Source organism: Triticum aestivum, chromosome 3D (genome assembly GCF_018294505.1).
Source record: "Triticum aestivum cultivar Chinese Spring chromosome 3D, IWGSC CS RefSeq v2.1, whole genome shotgun sequence".
Lineage (NCBI taxonomy): Eukaryota > Viridiplantae > Streptophyta > Magnoliopsida > Poales > Poaceae > Triticum > Triticum aestivum.
The window spans coordinates 6,659,196-6,679,510 of record NC_057802.1 but is presented as its reverse complement, the minus strand read 5'-3'; the positions used below and the strand labels follow the sequence as shown (position 1 = coordinate 6,679,510).

Genomic DNA, 20,315 nt, shown 5'->3' with positions numbered 1-20,315 from the left:
GAGTAAAAACCACCGTTAGCAGGAGTTTGAGGACCTCTCTCTCCTCGAACGGAAGGATATATGGTGGGTGGAATGGAATGTGTACGTGCATTGATTCACCCAATACCTTCCGATGTGGATTCCCTCTTAATAGTACAGGTTTTCTACGATCAAAGAAATAAACACGTAGAAAACACCGTCTTCATTCTTTTCTGTCTGGAGGGAATGCCTAATTGTCTTGTATCAAACAAAGTGTACCTGAAGAACTTGGCACACGATTAGACCGCAAAGTGAGTTGTCATCATCACCAAAACACTAAGGCGGGAAATGCCCTAACAAATTACCTGTTGGGGAACGTAGTAATTTTAAAAAAATTCCTACGCACACGCAAGATCATGGTGATGCATAGCAACGAGAGGGGAGAGTGTTGTCCACGTACCCTCGTAGACCGACAGCGGAAGTGTTATCACAACGCGGTTGATGTAGTCGTACGTCTTCACGATCCGACCGATCAAGTACCGAACGTACGGCACCTCCGAGTTCTACACACGTTCAGCTCGATGACGTCCCTCGAACTCCGATCCAGCCGAGTGTTGAGGGAAAGTTTCGTCAGCACGACGGCGTGGTGACGATGATGATGTTCCACCGACGCAGGGCTTCGCCTAAGCTCCGCAACGGTATTATCGAGGTGTAATATGGTGGAGGGGGCACCGCACACGGCTAAGAGATCTCAAGGATCAATTGTTGTGTCTCTGGGGTGCCCCCCTGCCCCCGTATATAAAGGAGCAAGGGGGAGGCAGCCGGCCAAGGGGAGAGGCGCGCCATAGGGGGGAGTCCTACTCCCACCGGGAGTAGGACTCCTCTTTTCCTTGTGGGAGTAGGAGAAGGGAAGGGGGAAGGAGAAAGAAGGAAGGGTGCGCCCCCCTTCCCTAGTCCAATTCGGACCAGACCATGGGGAGGGGTGCGGCCACCTTTTGAGGTCTTTCCCGTATGGCCCATTAAGGCCCAATACGAATTCCCGTAACTCTCCGGTACTCCGAAAAATACCCGAATCACTCGGAACCTTTCCGAAGTCCGAATATAGTCGTCCAATATATCGATTTTTACGTCTCGACCATTTCGAGACTCCTCGTCATATCCCCGATCTCATCCGGGACTCCGAACTCCTTCGGTACATCAAAACTCAATAAAACTGTCATCGTAACGTTAAGTGTGCGGACCCTACGGGTTCGAGAACTATATAGACATGACCAAGACACGTCTCCGGTCAATAACCAATAGCGGGACCTGGATGCCCATATTGGCTCCCACATATTCTACGAAGATCTTTATCGGTCAGACCGCATAACAACATACGTTGTTCCCTTTGTCACCGGTATGTTACTTGCCCGAGATTTGATCGTCGGTATCTCGATACCTAGTTCAATCTCGTTACCGGCAAGTCTCTTTACTCGTTCCGTAACACATCATCCCGCAACTAACTCATTAGTCACAATGCTTGCAAGGCTTATAGTGATGTGCATTACCGAGTGGGCCCAGAGATACCTCTCCGACAATTGGAGTGACAAATCCTAATCTCGAAATACGCCAACCCAACAAGTACCTTTGAAGACACCTGTAGAGCACCTTTATAATCACCCATTTACGTTGTGACGTTTGGTAGCACACAAAGTGTTCCTCCGGTAAACGGGAGTTGCATAATCTCATAGTCATAGGAACATGTATAAGTCATGAAGAAAGCAATAGCAACATACTAAACGATCGGGTGCTAAGCTAACGGAATGGGTCAAGTCAATCACGTCATTCTCCTAATGAGGTGATCCCGTTAATCGAATGACAACTCATGTCTATGGCTAGGAAACATAACCATCTTTGATTAACGAGCATGAATAATAAACATTTATCATGATATAAGGAAATATATAATACTTTATTATTGCCTCTAGCGCATATTTCCTTCATTACCATATCACTTTCAGTACCATAGTCATTTAAAAAACATGCACATATTCCAATTTCAGTACTATTTTAAAAATATATTTCAATAAATTTAGTACCACATCCATTTCAATAACATAAAATTGAAATACTGATGATAAATTTCAGTACCATACACTTTTGGACACCAGATCACATTGTTACCAGGTGCATTTCAATACCATATGCTTCACTACCAGATCACTTTGGTAGCATTTGCATTTCAATACCAGATGCATTTTGATTGATATACCACTTTTTATTGGAATACAATACCATTTTCGACACCACATCCATTTCAATAACATGCATTTATTTTAATTTTCAGCACATTTTAAAAAATATATATATATATATATCTATTTTAAATATATATTTCAACAACACATATGTTTCAAAACATTAATTTTAATTATTGTAAATATTTTTTTAATTAACATGATAAAAAATGAAACTAATATTTCACAATTGTAACTGCCAATGTGAAACTGAAATAGTGAAAATTAAATGACTTTGAAATGTATTCAAAGCTGATCTTGTTCAAAAGGTCTTGTCGCCAAGTATTCAAATATATAAAATAACAATAAAAATCCAATTATTTTTTAGAGGAAAATAAAATTATAATTCTGGTTTAGAAGTTATGAATGGTTTAAAATACCACTTAGAAATAAAAGGGTTGCTTTATGCATAGGGGACGGAAGAACACGCGCTAGTTGCTCAATCTGTTGCCTGCTTCTCTTCTGTCTTGAAAAAGTGAGGATTTTCTATCTGATTCAAGGGAATGGAAAGAGATGGAAAGTGTTGCTGTGTCAAATAAAGATTGTGTGGGTGTCTGCTCATGTTCGACGCTACCGAAAATCATGCATTGGATGAACCCCCGGGCATTGAGAAGGAAGGACGCTTAGGCGAAAAGCCATGGGAAGAGATTTTTGTGTGACCCATGGATCTCCGATATCCAAAGCATATGCATGCATGCATGCAACGAAGTACACAAAACGTCTTTCCGATCATACACACACGCCCACAGGCCACATTACGTACACCACACGTAGCTTAGCTGTGCTTACTTTAAACCGGCAGTAATTTGTTGGTGCCAGGACCAAGCGAACATGCAACATGATCACTCACATGAACTGGTATGGTAGATTATACTAGCATACGTAGCGTGTGTGTGGGTTGGTGATTTTGGCGGTGGGCGACATGTTCCTCCTCTTGTAGCGGAGCATGACCTTCCCCTTGGGCCCTGGCATGACCACGTTCCAGTCCGTCTCGGGGAACGGCGACACCATCTCCATCTCAAAGTTCCTCAGCAGGTGGCTCCATATCACCTTGATCTGCATGTAGGCGAACGCCTCGCCCACGCACGCGTGCCGCCCGCCGCCGAAGGCCGTGTACGAGAACGCTCCGCCGGCCCCGTCCTCCCCTCTCCCTGGACAGAACCGGCCCGGCTCGTACCTCTCCGGGTCCCTGTACACCTGCGGGAGGCGGTTGTGGATCAACAGCGGGCTCGCGATCGTGCGCCCTGCCGGGACCTCGTACTCGTCTCCCTCCCTCGTCCGGACCGTGAAGCTACGGCGCGCGTGGCGCAGCAGCATCATCGCCGGCGGGTGGAGCCGCAGGACCTCCTTGATGCAGCGGTGCAGGGTTTCCATCTCCTGCAGGACCTCATAGTCCACGCGGTCTCCGTACCGCCCGACGACCCGCTCCTGCTCCCGGACGGCGGCGCGCAGGTGCTCGGCGTTGGCGCGCGCGAGGAGGCGAGCCCCGGTCCACGTCCCGGTGCTGGAGCTCGTGTGCTGCCCCGCGAACAGCGCCGACAGCAGCATCCCGACAAGCTCCGTGTCGGTCGTGGCGCGGCCGTCCTTGTACCTGGAATCGATTAGGCACTGCAGCATGTCGTCGACGGGGCGGCCTGCTTCTCTGCGCGACCTGACCATGTCAGAGAATATCTCGCCGAGCCTAGCGCGCGCTCTGTCGCGCCTGCGGTGCGCCGGGATGGGCAGGTGCGGGAATAGGATGGTGACGAGGCGCATGCCGTCGTTGAGCTCACGGAGGTGCGTGGCGGCCTCGCGGAGCATCTTGGAGCGGACCTCCTCCCCGAACAGGCACCGGCTGGCGACGAGCGTGACGAGGAGCTCCAGCTCCTGCTTCAGGTCGACCATGCCCGACTCTCCCCATCTCGTAAAGTACTCCTGCATGCATGCATGTGTAACATATACAGTGAAAAACATGTACTACAAGTACTCCGGCCTACACGTACGTATACGGTATATATAGGTTGGCAGCAGCCGATTCATCTTAATTACCTCGACTTCTCGCACCATGAGGCCGGCATAGGTCCTGAGCTTGGCAGGCTTCATGGCGTCGCCGAAGAAGCGGATCTGCTCGCGCCGGGTGGCGAGATCCACGTCGAAGGCGACGCCGGGGCCGAAGGTCGGGATGGTGAACCGGGAGACCTCGTCCTGGCTCACCTCCGAGTCCAGCCCCTGATAGAAATGGCTGGACACGTCCGGACCGACCAGGAAGGTCACCTCGCGGTGCAGCAGCCTCACCGTGAACACGCTGCCCAGCTCCGCGTGGGCGTCGCGGATCACTTGCAGCGGGCCCTTGGCGAGAAGCCACGGGAGGACCCCCACCAGGGGAGCCCCCGCGGCCACGGGGGGCGGACGAGCGCAAGGAGATCGTTCGGCTCGTCGTCGTCGTCGTCTTGCCATCATGGCCGATATGATGATCGTCGTCGTCACGGCAATTGGAACCACATATGCTACCCAATTGACGGTTGCTAACTCCATATCTGTATGTGAAAGAACTAGTTAGTACAGGAACATCGTCTACAGTATTTCTATCAGAAACATCGTGTACAGTACATGAACATTCACAAAATCAATATATCCATGTTTAGTTTTGACACTACCAGAAACATTTTATGTACCTAAACATGAATGGATGAATGATATCCATGTTTAGGTATATAGCTCTTTTCGACGAATGCACGGGCATGCGTGTGTGTGCACCGGTGATATGGCAAAGTGAAGCACAGGTGCATCAAAGGTCTACTGTTAGGGTTTACCTCTGAGCTACACGGCGACCCAATGATGCACTGGTGAGATGATGAAACTAGCCAGGGAGCGCCGCGCGGGTATCTATATATAGATAGAGAGAGAGGGAGGCAGTTTATAACAAGCTCTCCCTGGCTAGTTTTCAACGCTTGGAAACCATAGATAGAGAGAGAGAGGGCCCGCTCATTGATTATGTTATAGATAGAGATAGAGATAGAGGGCTCGCTCATTGATTATGTTATAGTTTTCATGCGTTGATTATGTTCATAATAACCGGCCGATTAGTTGTCTATACATGGTTACAAATGCTACTCTCCAGGCGTTATACTCCCCCCTTTCCGGTTTATAAGGCTCAATTCAAAAACTCACCAACCAAGGTAGAGGGTGAGTGTGGAATACTTTTTGTAGTTTGCAAAAGCACCCAATTAATGCTCTTGTTTTCCTCAAAAAAGTATGTTTACCAATGCATTAATTGCAATGCATGCATGCATAAATTACATGCATTGGTCAATTTTCTCTTAATACTTGCATGCAATGATTTAATGCACCTTGGAATCTGAACATGTGATGGAAAACAACCAAATTGAGCCTTATAAAATGAAAAAACTAAAATTTTGAGATAAGCCCTATAAACCAGAAAGGAGGGAGTATTCATTGCTATAGGGAAGCAAATCTAGTTGCTGATAGTCTAGCAAAACATTGTTTTAGAGTTAGCTTATGTGAGTCTTGGGGCTCTAATGCCCCCGACTTTATTTTGCCTCAAATTGTAAATGATATAGCCATTGTTTGAGGAATAAAGTTTTGATGATAAAAAAACTTTTCGGCGATCACTTTACCAACCGTTAATTGGGGATCCCAATTCATCGTCCGAAACTCAGAAGTACAGAGTGGAAACACGTGGAAGGTTTTTGTCACCGAGATAAAACAACAACACCTCTTTGCGTAAGCAACATGGTCTATTACTCACCTGACTTCTAACTTGTTCGTTGTAGCATCACATATATGTTTGGAAATTGGTTGGGAGGCATTGATATGAAACTTGGTATACTCGTCGTGGTGGAGGCGACACCGTGTTTGTTGGTAGTTTTTGCTATGTTAAAAGGATAAGTTTTTCAACCAATCTGTGGTTGGATGGTTAGGAGCATAGTGGTATTCCAACCCACCAGAGTCTAAATTGTAGACTTGACATTGGTGCTTGCATTTTTCTCAATTTTTTTAGGCCTTTCGGTGATGTGCGTTCAGTGAGAGAAGACGTTTCCGTTGACTATGAAGACGTCCGATGTGCTAACTCCATCTTTCATGGGAGCTCATAGGGGTAAGGTGTGTCTGCATTCATATGGGTGAGTGTATGTACGTATGTAGAAGCGTCTGCATCTATGTCCTAGTTTATTAGCCCCTCTCGTATTTTGGATCATATTTCCATAATTTTAAGTAATAATAAAATATAAGTCATACATATAAAGAATAACATCACTAAAATATGAATCCAATAATGTAATATTTTTATGACATGCATTAACATTTTACTAGTCAAATATATGTCAAACTTTGACCAAAAGCACGATCAGTACTAATAAACAAACCCAGACTAAAGTAGCATTATGTAAAGGTCAGGTGTGAACACTCCGTAATTGTAGTCTTGTTGCAACATTTTAAGCCATAAGAACTCAGAGATAAACCACGTACCACGTGAACAATTAGCTACCAGGCCACCACCTACCAGATAGAGCTGGCAATTAAATCTTATCAACAAGGACAGTTGTGCATGAAAATGAAAGTGTACATAATGCATGGTCGAGAATCAAATCCGTGTCCAAAGCTTAATTTGCAATAAACCTGTCGAAGAAATTAAAGGGGGTGACTATTTCACGGTCGCTTGAAAAAAAATCTCATATATATGCGAATGATCTCAGTTTACAACTGCGTCGTACAATCGCGCTCAAAAGAGCAAATTTTCTGAGAATCTCAAAACCCAAATATGTAAAGAACTTCAACTATATTTTGCGTAAAAATATCCAAATCTATTGTAAAGGTTCATAAAAAGTACAAAGCTTGGCAAACATAATAAAAAATACTACATCAAGGGCCATGCACCAATGAATGACCACTACCGTCGACAGAACAAGCCGTCGACGTGTCACTATTGCTGCTCCCCTACAAAAGCCGGCTTGACCTCGTCGATGACAGCCGTGAAGTTTTCGTGCACATGCCTCTAAGGATCAGGGTCCCAGAGCTACAACCATCACCATTAGAACCCTGAATCTTCATGAAGCGCCTGATACCAAATCTCATCGCCGAGTGCGCACGGCGAGAAACCCTAACATTGCCGCCCAGAAGACTAGCTCAAAGATGATGCACCATGATCTGTCCAAACATCGTTCCGCGTTAAGAAAATCCATATATAAATTATTAGCCAGAGCTGAGGCACTGGGATCCCCCTCCCCGCCACCGCCCTCCTTAATATTAGGTGTGCATCAGTCGAACCAAACTCTAGATTATCTGCCAAAAGCTGACCAACTCATCCTATTATTTCCATCATGTTTACTTTGAATGGACCCTTAGCTAGCTCTATTGTAGCCTCTGTTGGAAATCCGTGTCTAGAAGGTGCTTAGGTGCTAGGCAAATGTCCAACGCCCCACCTAGGGCATAACTAGAATTTTAGGAAGGGCAAATAAGATTATTGTTTTATCGAAGTGAGATATCATGTCATATTGCACTTGCATGCCAAATAACTGATATTTCAAGGACAGTAGTCAGTAATTCACTCATATATATGCTCTAAATTAACATCGTTACCCATATAACATGCACCTAAGGTATTTAAGAACCGCCTAGGCACTAGGCGAAGGCCAACCACGTCACTTACGGCTATTACTTTTTTCAACTTGCAGCTTGTTCGAATTCCCAAATCACTACAAGGCAAGTGCTGACCACTGGCCACTATAAGTAAGCTCGATTAAATATACTTGGCGAAAAGAAAATAAATAAATAAGACACTTCTTTTTTTATCATAACTACAATATGCGTTCAACAGCCCAGAGTCTTCTTCTCGTTTTAATTTTCTTCTCCTCCAGCAGTGTTACCCCATGTGTCATCCACCACCGTCGGCCTGAACTGTCGCCCTACCTCGCCACACATGCCTACCTGAGCATCCTGCTCCGCCGAGCTGCCGACACCTCAGCATAAACCCCTACTCCCCTCCTCTTCTCCGGCCTCGGCGACCCACGGCGTTAACGTTCTGCCTCTCCTCCATGGCGTCCCCATCTTTTTTCTTCATTAGTAATTTTCTCCATTAAATGTGCTCAAGTGTGGAGGTCAATGGGCGGGCCCGGCTGGACAAAAAATTGTCGGCGACAAAATATAGTACCAGCGAGCCACCGCTCCTGTGGTTTTGCATCCTAGTCGGTCCACCTTTCAATTCTTCATTAGACTACCCACAGTGGGAGTAACATAGGTGATAACATCACACTTATCTAGGCAAGATAGATGATGTGGCATGTAATTAATGAAGAAAGAGAGGCATGTGGTAACATAGCTAGTTACTGTAACATTACACATATCAAGAAAAGATGAGTCTACAAAGTAATAAATGAAGTGATGCATGACACAACACATATGTTACTACCCACTGTGGAGGTAGTAACATAGACTAGTAACATATGCATGTTACTAGTCTAAGTTACTACCCATTGCGACTAGTCTTAGTGACGAGAGAGGGAGAGAGTGGGGCATGCAGCTGGTACGTGTGAGCTTTCCTTTTAAAGAAAAATCAAAATTTCCCTTTTTCAAGATACTAATGGGTCTTAAATACTGATGGGTCAGGCGTGTGCTACAGGTATTATTTTTCGTGTGGCCGGGTGGAAAACAACAACGAACTAATTAGTATGATCTGGGTGGAAAACAACAACTACTAACTAATTAGTATGATGGAGAAAAATCATCCCACAGAAATAGAAAGGAGCCATGATCGAGAAAGAATACACCCATCACCGTGGCGCTTTCTCCACCAGGGCGACTCACACGGCCACCACCATCCCCGCCATCGACCCTCCCCACTCTGCCTACCCACCACTCCTTGTTCCGATAGTCGTGGTTGGGCAAAGCTCGTGCGGCAGCAGTGATGGCGGGGTTCTTTGATTTTCCCACCTCTGTCGTGGTTGCTGGTGGTGTTCCACGACGCCGGTGGTCACGGCGTGTGCAAGCTGGGGCTGCCGTAGCACTATGTGTAGGATTTGATTAAGGGCCGGTTCTTTTCGGCTCGTGATTCTCCAATATCCGGTTCTAGAAAACTGCCCACAGAATCAGCTAGAATTAGTCGTCCCGTGTTTTTATTAGATTCCAGTTTAATATTGCTGTAGGAGTTTGTGAAGAAACTGTCTATATAATCAGCTAGTCTATAATGCCCCTGGACTGAAACTATGTATTGTATTCCTAACACTTGTTTGTTCGAACCGTTCCACATCGAATATGAACACAAAATCGACCTATGAATATCATAAAATCCTTAACACTACAATTTTAAGAAGGTTCTAAAGTTACCTTCGTAACAAAAGGGGAAATACAAATAAAAGGACTAATCTTAGGGTGTAGCAGCCATGATACCATCATCTGCTACTGATAGAGATAACTTGGTATCATCTGACGTTAGCACCTGTAAATGGTAATGAAAGTTGCACATACTCATCATTGTCTAACTTATCAAAATGCTCGTGACAGAACTTGCTATCACAAATGCAGTTGTGAAGGCACATGCATACAGTGACGATATATTTTGGGTCCAGAACTTTTAGCCATTTTATACTAAAAACTAGATCCCTATTCCAAAAGTTACTTTAAAACGGCACTCTTGTAAATCCCTATTCTTTGTTTTTGCATTTCTGATCCCTATTCTCCAATGGATCAAGCCAGAGATCCAAACAATCTAATATTTTAATTGAAGGGGTAACTTTGTCTAGAGTCGGGTTTAATTGGTGAACCCCGGAGACTAATTAAGTGAAGTGTCTTGCGTCTACTCCTAGCTCACACTCTCGCTGCATGCTTCAGGCGGAACCATGCATGCAAACTGCCTCTGCATTTTATTCTCAACCAATACACCCACCCCATCCATGGTTTCCTGTTGCTCTTAATCTTGAGGAAACAAGGAATGTGTCCCTATCAAGTATCACCTACTCCCTCCGTCCCATAATATAAGAACGTTTTTGACATTAGTGTAGTGTGAAAAACGTTCTTATATTTTGGGACAGAGGGAGTATGTTTGTTTATCTCAACCAAAACACGTGTGATTTCAAACAATGCTATATGATAGTATTACTTTTCACTTTGAGTTTCGTCTCAGACAGAGTGGTCTCTGGTCGATTTCAACATGTCGCCAGGTTTGTTTCCCAAGTGTAAGAAATGGAGAGATATCATGGCGATGGTGCAGTATGGCACGGGGAATCAAGGACCGTCTCCGTGTCCGATCTCTCCAGGTAAGGTAATGGGGGACATACGCTAAACCCAAATACAAACATGTGTACATATGGCAAGGGTTAATCATTTGACACGTGTTCGGCGATTGACCTAGGGTGCACATCATGATGCAGATACAGATACAGAGTAGACTTGCAGCTATAGTATAGGCGAGTCCTTGAAGCCGCGGCATGCATGCGTTTACCTATTGATACTGATACAGATGCAAGTAGCTGGACACGTAATTATGCGGTGGTTGAATATTTTCTTTCCTTTTTACCACATGCTGTCCGGTCAGTGCAAAGAAATTCCCAAGATGTTATGATGCAACAACCACTTGTGAGTGGTCAACTGAATGACAAGAAAAGGGAGCACACGAGTGCATCTGGTCTAGGAAAGGAATATTGTAACGTAATGTTGTCAAAACTTTAGGCATGGTGCTGGCCATCGAAATCCTAGCTTGCATGTACTTTTGTGCGGTCAAAACAGTAAGGATGGCCTCGCAAAAACAAAGAAGTAGTAAAAGGATGGATGGTTTCACTTGAAGCTGAAGTCAAAATCTGAGGGTTTGGTGTTTTTTGTCCCCTCTGTTTTGAACATGTTCCCTGTTGCCTCTTTGCAAATTTTGTATCCTACAGAAAGGCCGTTCGCCATTATAAGATGTTGTAGCTTTTTCTAGATGCATTTTAGTGGGTTTGTTAACTCATTTCGGTAGTCCATATCAAAAACATCTTATATTTGTGAACGGAAGAAATAGAAGCTTAGTTGTGCATTATTTGCAAAAAAAAGTGCATTAGTCACCACTAGAAAGTTCAGATGCCACGCAAAATTCATACAGGGTAATTGCACTGTTTTTACCATTAATTGGCCTGACAGACAAACACGAGAGGGTAAGAGCATCTGCAACTGGAAGTACCAAATTTTGGTCCCCAAACGCCCGCATATATGTCCGGACGCGTCCGCGGACAGTGACCGAACACGGACAATACACAAAATTTGACCTCCAAAATCGGATACATCTAACCGAATCCTCTAATCCATAATGTTCTCTTGCAATGTACTCCCTCCGTTCCAAAATATAAGTCTTTCTAGAGATTTTAATACGTGACTACATACGGAGCAAAATGAATGAATCTACACTCTAAAATATGTCTACATACATCCGTATGTTGTAGGCCATTTGAAATGTCTAAAAAGACTTATATTTCGGAACGGAGGGAGTACATACTCACTTCGTTTTTATTTACTCTGCATATTAGCTTTGACTGAAGTCAAACTTTATAAAGTTTGACCAAGTTTGTAGAAAACAATATGAGTATCAAATTTATATGATGTGATAATATATGCGATCCTGAATACAATGGTATATATTTTGTGGTGTATATGTTAATGTATTTTTCTACAAACTTTTTCAAAATATATAAGATTTGACTTTAGATAAACCTAATATGCGGAGTAAATTAAAATGGAGGGAATACGTAGCTAAGCACATGTCATCGGACTACCAAAAGTCGACATGCTCTACTAACTTCGAACGGAGTGGCAATGAAAGATCTGTGAGGGATGCCGAATCGCAAAACGGATCGAGGAGAATGTAGTTGGAGCCTCCGACGCGAGGGTTGCAGAAGTCACTTCCGCTTGAAGCCGCGCACGCAGCCTCACGCGGCGGGCTTGCCACGCCTTCTTTTCGGATTGGCGGCGACTCATGGAGGCGCATATGGTCTCCGTTTCGGCGCCCGACACCGCCTGGACTGGATGCTACCTAAATGGTTCCGGTTCCACAGCGGGGTTGCGCCATGTGGTGGTCACCGCATCCGACGAGGCCTCGGTCACGCGCCAAGATCCACTGGCCCTAGATCCGAGCGCCATTTGGGCAACAGGTGCCCGCCAGCTCGCAGAAGTTCGCGGGAGGAGAGGAGCTTGATACCGTGGGATGGGAGTGGAGTGGAATGCGGCGTTTGGGCAGATAGGGTCCAATTTATGTGGGGTCGGGTGGGCCAGAGCAGACCGGATTCTACGTGGCCGGCGTGTCCGGACGTCCTCATATCCACCTCACATACGTGAGTCCGGCCCCGGCCATTTGGGCCGCCTATGGAGAGCCCGGCTGGGAAGCATTTTTTTGTCCGGAAACTGACCGGGCACGCAACCCACCCGGGCGTTTTTGATAGGTTTTAGGGGTATTTTTTTCTTTTTTGGTTTCTTCAAAACTTCAGAAACACGCGTCTATCGGATTCGATTCCTGAACCTCCCAGTTTGATTCTAACCGTGACAACCAGATGGGCCACCTCACATCATGTGATTAACTATTTCTTTTATCCACTTTGTGCTGCGTGAACTTGTAATAACACTAAAGATTGGACTCTTGGTTTTTTTTTCTGTTTTCTTTGGCAGGTTTTTACTTCCTTTTTTGTTTTCTTTTTCCTTAAATGCGTGAACTTTTCATTTTCACTAACTTTTCTCAAATTCGCGAACTTTTTTTCCCAGTTTTTGTCTAACGTTCTACTGAATTTTTTTCAAAAGTGTTGAACTTTTTTTCAAAATTGATGAACTTTTTTTGAATTGATGAGGGTTTTTTTGAAATTTGGTGAACTTTTTTTGAATTGATGAACTTTTCTCAAATTAGATGAATTTTTGAAATTGATGAACTCTTTTCAAATTTGATGAACAAAATCGATGAACTTTTTCGAATCGATGAGTCTTTTTCAAATCAATGATCTTTCTCGAATTCGATGAACTTTTTTCAAATTTGATGAACAAAGCCGGTGAAATTTTTTCTAAATCGATGATCTTTCTTTCAAAATCATTGACTTTTTCAAACCGATGAACATCTCTCAAATTTGTGGAAATTTTTCCCAAATCTTGCAAGCTTTTTTCAAATCCATGAACGCCATTAAATCCGTGAACCTTTTTAAAATTCATGAAATTTTCTAAAATCTATTTAACTTCATCAAATCCGTGATTTTTTTTTATTCTGAAACAAAGACCAGTCCAGAATAAGAACAAAAAACGAGCGAACAGATTTTATTTAGCCAAACGAGCGAACAGACCAGGGGCGAAGAGGGAGCGAGCAGAGAGAACAGGCTAGCGCGATCGAGTATTAATAGGCTTCGGCCCAGTAAGATCGTCTGTGGGCGCCAGGTAGGAGCTCCCGGTTGTAGATGCTCTATCTTCTAAAAAAAAAAGGTTGGAGATGCTCTAAAAATTCGATACATGATCTCGTCGTGGCCAGAGCAGAGCTGAAAAAAAAAACTGTGTTGTTTCTCTAACGTTCATCATCCTCCTCAGCTTCTCCATGAACTTCGCATGATCAGTTCTAGACTACTCCCTCCGTAAACTAATACTCCCTCCGTTCTTAAATATAAGTCTTTTTAGAGATTTCACTATGGACTACATACGGAGCAAAATGAGTGAACCTACACTCTAAAATATGTCTATATACATCCGTATGTAGTTTGTAGTGGAATCTCTAAAAAGACTTACATTTAGGAACAGAGGGAGTATATTGCAACGTAATGCAATGTGGCACAGAGATGAGAGTTCTGAAAGAAATCTGCAGTACAAGAACCTGGTACAAAAACACACGCACGCTTCACAACGCATCTTCCAACCATCCAGATAGCACACGCACTGATGGATCTTACTGAGCAATGCAGCACGTAGCTGCAGGATGTGTGCCATGTCCTTGAGTTCACAAGTGGATGTGGCTCTGCGCTGGCTGTCACCAACACATTTTTATTCTTCTTGAATACACATCTTAATTCGTTTCATTTTGTATCAGGAGAAAACTCGCAATTTGGTATTCAGAGCAAATTTCATTCATAGCATAAAATGGGTCTTTGACCCCAACTGATCTGATCATCATTTTCACGAACTATTTCTTGAAGCATATCATACACTACATCATACCCATGGAAGGAAGCACACAATGCACCAAACTCTTCGCTGCAAAATGGGGGGTTTCTTCTCCTTCTGTCACCCCGGTAGTGCTCAGGCCTTCTTCCCTTCCCTAACTAGTCCTGAAACTTATACTATACTGATTTCAGTAACCACGAAGCTTTACTAACTTTACGATGACAACACAAGTAAAAAATGTACTCATGCATCCCCTGGATGTCTGTCTGTCACGGGGAGCAGTCTACAGGTGCGACTCTGAACCCCGACGTCTGCTCGGACACCTCCTCCCTTTTTCGGGGGCGGTCCGCAAAGAGCATCAGGAGAAGGCCGAGGACGAGGCCCGAGGCGAGGAGCGCCAGCCCCGCGGAGACGAGGCTGAGGTCTCGCTCCAGAGGCGGGCAGTACTGCGAGGCGATGGAGCTGAACGTGTCGCGCACAAACTTGCAGTCCTGGAAGTTGAGCATGGGGGGCGCGTAGTGGTGCAGCGCGTAGCTCACGTTCGCGGCCGTGACGAGCTGGCTGTAGATCTCCGGTGTCACGGTGCTTGGGCCGGAGCACGCCTCCGCGTCGGGAGCGTTGCACGTGTAGTCCTGCCATGCCTGAAAGGCAGTAGAGATTGTTCAGCTGTAAGAAAATCTATCCGGGATACTCCATTTCAGTAGTGCAGCCAAATAAAAATGGAAGTGAACCAGATCAACAACAGTAATAGAAGCTTGTGCGTGGAATCAAATCAGTTGATGCCAACAGGATCTTAAATAAGAAGCAGAAGAATAACAACACTTACTGTCGTCGCATTGTCAAATGTCACCTCCTTAGACAAGCACTGCCGATCATTCAGGTTATCATCGTAGGGAGAACACAGGTAAGGCATGAGCTGCCCAGGATGCAGATGGCGCTCTTTTCGGTTCGAAAGAGCGGATATAGCTCTGTTGACCAACTTCACGAGCTGCACCACGACTTGTTTACTCTGGTACAAGGTTCGGTTGGTTGTACTCGCGTCCACACATGGAAGGATGTTGCTGAGAGCAGTTTCTGCTCGAGGATGTTCTGCCCATTCGTCCATTGCCTGGCATGTATCCTTTGAAGCACTGCAGCAACAACAAAATTATGAGTTCAAAATAATAATAATAAAGCATTATAATATATTAACACTAGACAAATGGGCTGCATCCTCTTTGGAACAACAGAACTGCTTGCTAGTTCGGCAGGGAAAGCAATTGATGCTAACTACTAACATCAATAACAGAGGATGTATTAATGGACAAAGAAGTTTCTCGCACATACTCGAGTCCTATATAGATTTTTAGATTTGCTTTCATGGTTGGATATCCAAAAAAATTGAGATTCAACAAGGGGATGGTGGTTAGCAGCCTAGCATGAACTGAAGTCTTACCACTCCTAACATAATTCATCACAGAACTTGAAAGATAGTATGTAAGGTAAACAATACCTGCTAACTATCAAAAGAATCCCGATAAGAATGAAGAGAGCTGCCACTATGTTCCAGCATATGGTAGCAAATCTGTAAGTTCAAGTAGAAAGGTGTCAAAATTACTGCAAAGCATACCCACTTAAATACATAATACTCGATAAATGGGTCAGAAAGCTTACGTGTAAACTGTATATCTTGGTCCGTATAGCTCCAGCACTGCATAAGAGAGGAACAAGCGAGCTCAGAAGTGAGTGGTAACACAGCCATAGTGAAAAGAAGGGGGATGGGGGTGGGGGCATGTAGTGTGTAGATTGAGAGTCAACAACTTACCATATCCAAGGAATGCAAGAACAGGCATTAACACGGCTATGCAAATCAATGCAACAGACCTGTAGTAAAACAAGGAAATGACATTAGTCAATTTGTCATGCGATTACGTATTTTACCAACACAGTGGTGTCATTTTCTAGTTAGATTTAAGCCCACTGGCAAGCATAGTCACATCCACACTATTTCTCAGTGAAATTCTGGAGGCAAAAACGACAAGCAAGGAAGGACAGATTCGAAACGTACACATTATGGAGAACTTTTCTGATCCTTTTGTAGCTTTCTGTTGTCTTCAAAGATATGGTATCGGCTGCTTTATTTAGATCCACCTTCAAATTGTTAATCTGAGCCTGCACATCTGACGGAAGATACAGTGCTGCCACATTGATCGTCATCGCAAATGACAGGTAATCTGTAACATTCCTCAGTGTCTGGATAGTGAAATCAGATTGGTTGACAACATAATCCAAAGTATCGGTAGCTTCTTCACGGAATTCATTCTGCCCATACAGAAGGACAATGCATCCAGTTCTGGCATCAAGAGGATCATGGAAGATATTAGAAGCGGTTGACAGGCTAAATTTGGGCAAATGCATGGGCATACAATCCTCAATTCCTTGATCATTTTAAATAACACTCAAATATCAAAGCTACTTGGATTCGAAATCAGATTTAAGTGGAGATTAAGAAAAAAAAAACATGCGCTATTTGATATCAACAAATGTTTGACCATTATAAATCAGCCCATTTGGGAATGACATAATGTAGAAATGTATCACCGTAGTTTGTATTGTGAAATTAAGAAATGAAAATGTGTGTTTGCACATACAGTATAATATTGACATTGTTTCATCTAAAAAGATCATACATCAAGTAATGCAATACTGAACCCTGAATCCATACTACTAAGTTCTAACTACTATTCATGCCTTCCATAGAGTACAGAGAAGAGCTAATCTAATGTAAAAGTTGGATGTACGGATAAGGGTACCCATGGGCTCAAGCGTGAACTCGTCTAGACTTGTACAAAAATATACATTCCAAACTAACAAATAAACAACAATACAAAAATGAACGGTAAAGAGATTTAGTGTCTTACAATAAAGCAAGCACAGCAACCACAAGCAACACAGGTCGTGCTACATCTGCATGGGAAACCTTTGCTTTGCCCACTCTTGATTTACAAAAGCAGAATGAAGCTGCAGCAATCCCAAATGAAATGAACCACAGGGCAGCAAGAAGAAATCCAGCAACTCCTGTGAATGATACAGACTGAAACATACTTGATTCAGTTAACATAGCAGTGCAATGCAGAATGGGAAAGGGGGCAACCAGCAGTCACCAAAAGTAACTAGGCAACTTGAAAGATGATGGTCAGATTTGACATGCTAACAGGTTTCGTCAATCGTTGCTAACTATATAAAACTAGGCATATGCTATTTTCCTTGACTCTGTGCCACCCAATTCCATTTTTAAGCCACTGTCATTTTTCTTCTCCATAACTTCGAAGTCAACGTTTGCACTTAGTTTGTCCAACAAAGTAGTTCATTATTCAACATGGTTCCAAGAAAGCAATAACCTACTGTCTTAAATCCTGCAATAGCTGTACACTCCTGGTACATTTGGGGACACTTTGGGCATCAAACGTAAACTAAGTACCATCAGCCAACTAAAAGGGGATCCTCAAAGTAGGATCAGTATTCAATACTATGCAATGGGCTGAATCTCTAGTGCGTACACGGACTGTACTAATCCAACTACCCTGATCCCAACAACCCACATAAATACTACTTTGGTATAATGACATCTCTAACAAATTAAAGCAATACGCTCATGAAAGGGTTAATTATTAATAAAGCCTAAACAATGACACATACCGCCCAGTAGTGCTTGCTGGTGATGTTCCAACCACCTCCATACATCCTGAGATGGCGGAGAACGTCCGGCCGCCGCGTCCTGTCCTCGGCCAGTACCAGCGGGTACTTGGCGACGGGCCCCATAGCCGCCGGCCCTGCTGCCCCATCCGGCATCCCGTTCAGCAGCCCCTTCGCCCATGGCCCCAATTCCTTCACCTCTAAAGTACCAGAAGGTTTGAACACAAAAAAAAATGCAGACCTTTTAGCACCAACACCAGCATGGCTGATATACTGGTAAACTGATACTACAAACAAAGTTCCACTTGCTTCTAGTACAAGGCTAGAAGCAAAATCAAAAAGGGCACTTGCTTCTATGGTAAGAAAAGCATCAAAGCGCGCGTTCCTAGTCAATATGCATAAATTACGGCGATGTCAATTCTTGTCACATGAAGCACCGAAAATCAGGAGGCCTTTGCTAGATAAAAAAGGAGCCAGGAGTTGCTTGGAGTGGAAGTCGTCAACCTCGTCGGCAAGGCGTAGCAGATGGATCACAGCACCGACATGAATATACTAGTGCTAAAAACATACGCCACCAGCAAACAGTTTGACTTGTTCTAGCAACGGAGCCGAGGTAGCTACCGAGCAGGGATAAAATATGTGTTTGCTAAAATTAGCATCCCCCCTGAGCCTGAGCCTGAGGGCTGAGGCGTACCAAATGGGATTAAGAAAACGCGATTGAGCATCAGAGAGGATCTACCGACACCACCTGCGGTGAATAAAATAGCAGTAAATACATTCTCGCACCGCCATAAACTGTCGAGCGCCGAAATTAAATTAGCGGTAAATAAGACAATAAACGCTCGCCCGATTCTCTGACTCTGAACCTAGACTGGAAGCGCGAATGGAGCCGATCGCGGCGGGATCACCACCTGGAGACGCCGACGAGACCTGAGCTAGGAAACAAAAACAGAGCGCGATTTCGACAGGCAAGCAGGACCGACGGTGCTGATTAATCGCCCTAATAAACGACAAAAAAATAAGAGCATGGCGTGGCACGGCATGGCAGGCGCCGAGATCGGAGCTCGCGCCGCTCCGGAAATGGATCGAAACCGATCCCCCTCGCTCGCACGACCTATCGACGGATCAACCGGGGCGCAGATCGCCGCCGGCAGCGGCGACGTCGGCAAACAAGCAAGCACGCGGCGAGCGCGCAAGGTAAGTGCGTACGCACGCACCTGGCGCGGCGCCGTCGATCCCCGCCGCGAGGCCGGCGAGCGAGTCCCCCTCCGCGGCGCCGACCACCGCCACCGCGAGCAGCGCGAGGGCGACGGCCGCGGCGGGGTTGGCCCCGCCTCCTCCTCCTCCTCCCATCGTCCCGATCGGCCCTCGCTCGCTCAGGGCCTCAGCATCTGTGTTCCCGCGCGGCGAGGGTCGGCGTCGCAGGAACGGCGGGAGTGGGAGTGAGTGGAAGACACCGGGCGCTAGTCGACACGCACGACACGGCGCTACTCCTACTCCCACTCGCCCCGCCCGCCCACGCCAGTGTTTATTGCTCCCGTCCCACTCGCAGACACACGTCACGCGCCGCACAGCAGAAGCACATGGCGGGCGGCAGCACGGCCCGTGTGCGATCCCCCGGGTGGCCCTAGCGGGGGCGACGCGCCCCGCCGCGTGCCACGCGGTGCCGCGGGCGGCACACGTGGACGCGTGGGCCCCAGCGTACGGCGACCGGGATGTGGGGTCCCGACGGGGCGTGGTGGTGCGCGTAGCGCGTGCGCGGTGGAGAAAGGGTGGAGTGGCGGTGGGGCCGCCCGGGATCTACCACTGTTACGTGCTCCGCCTGCGGCCAGTGGCTGTAATTACGATCCTGCCTCTGTTGCGCGCGCGGGAATTAGTAGCGGAGGGTTGTCGACGTGAGGGGCAGGTCGGGTATTTTCTTCCACGTGGTGGTGCTTGGGCAGCGTTGAGAAGCGTTTAACGTGGAACGTGCGTCGCTGTCCCATGGGCCCCAGCCGCATGCCCCTGTCCGTCCCGTCGAGATATTTCGTTAGCATATAGTGGCGCCAACCTTTTCTGGTCTCCATCAATCGACATTAGCGAAAGAGCAAGAGATGAATATCAGTATCGGATATTGCTTTTCTCCTTTGGTGAGTGGAAAACGGAGGGAGGGAGTCAATAAAGCTGCGTGGTGACGAGGGAGGGGAGGCCGTTTTGCTTTTGGGCAGGCAATTTGGCGGAAAGCTTTAGGAAAGGGAGGAGGGAGTCGGCACCCGGAAAACGGGGGTTTGATTTACCGCCTTCCTTTCTGGGATTGTGCCGTCCGCTTTGGGAGATCCATCAAGG

At 45.6% G+C, this 20,315-nt stretch overlaps 2 protein-coding genes across 2 annotated transcripts; both read right to left on the bottom strand.

Moving 5' to 3' along the window:
- Positions 1 to 3,107: 3,107 nt before the first annotated feature.
- Positions 3,108 to 4,748, bottom strand: LOC123076015 (obtusifoliol 14-alpha demethylase-like). Its single transcript, XM_044498482.1, has 2 exons — positions 4,263 to 4,748; positions 3,108 to 4,148 (listed from the first exon to the last, which is right to left on the bottom strand). Exons 1-2 carry the CDS (start codon positions 4,746 to 4,748, stop codon positions 3,108 to 3,110), a joined length of 1,527 nt encoding a protein of 508 aa, XP_044354417.1.
- A 9,507-nt stretch (positions 4,749 to 14,255) lies between these two features.
- On the bottom strand, positions 14,256 to 19,500 carry LOC123076806 (uncharacterized). The gene is made up of 9 exons (XM_044498942.1): positions 19,208 to 19,500; positions 17,994 to 18,190; positions 17,216 to 17,388; positions 16,363 to 16,647; positions 16,120 to 16,178; positions 15,969 to 16,005; positions 15,808 to 15,879; positions 15,142 to 15,445; positions 14,256 to 14,956 (listed from the first exon to the last, which is right to left on the bottom strand). The coding sequence occupies exons 1-9, from the start codon at positions 19,341 to 19,343 to the stop codon at positions 14,585 to 14,587; spliced, it is 1,635 nt and encodes a 544-aa protein (XP_044354877.1). The 5' UTR covers positions 19,344 to 19,500; the 3' UTR covers positions 14,256 to 14,584.
- Between the last annotated feature and the right edge of the window lie 815 nt (positions 19,501 to 20,315).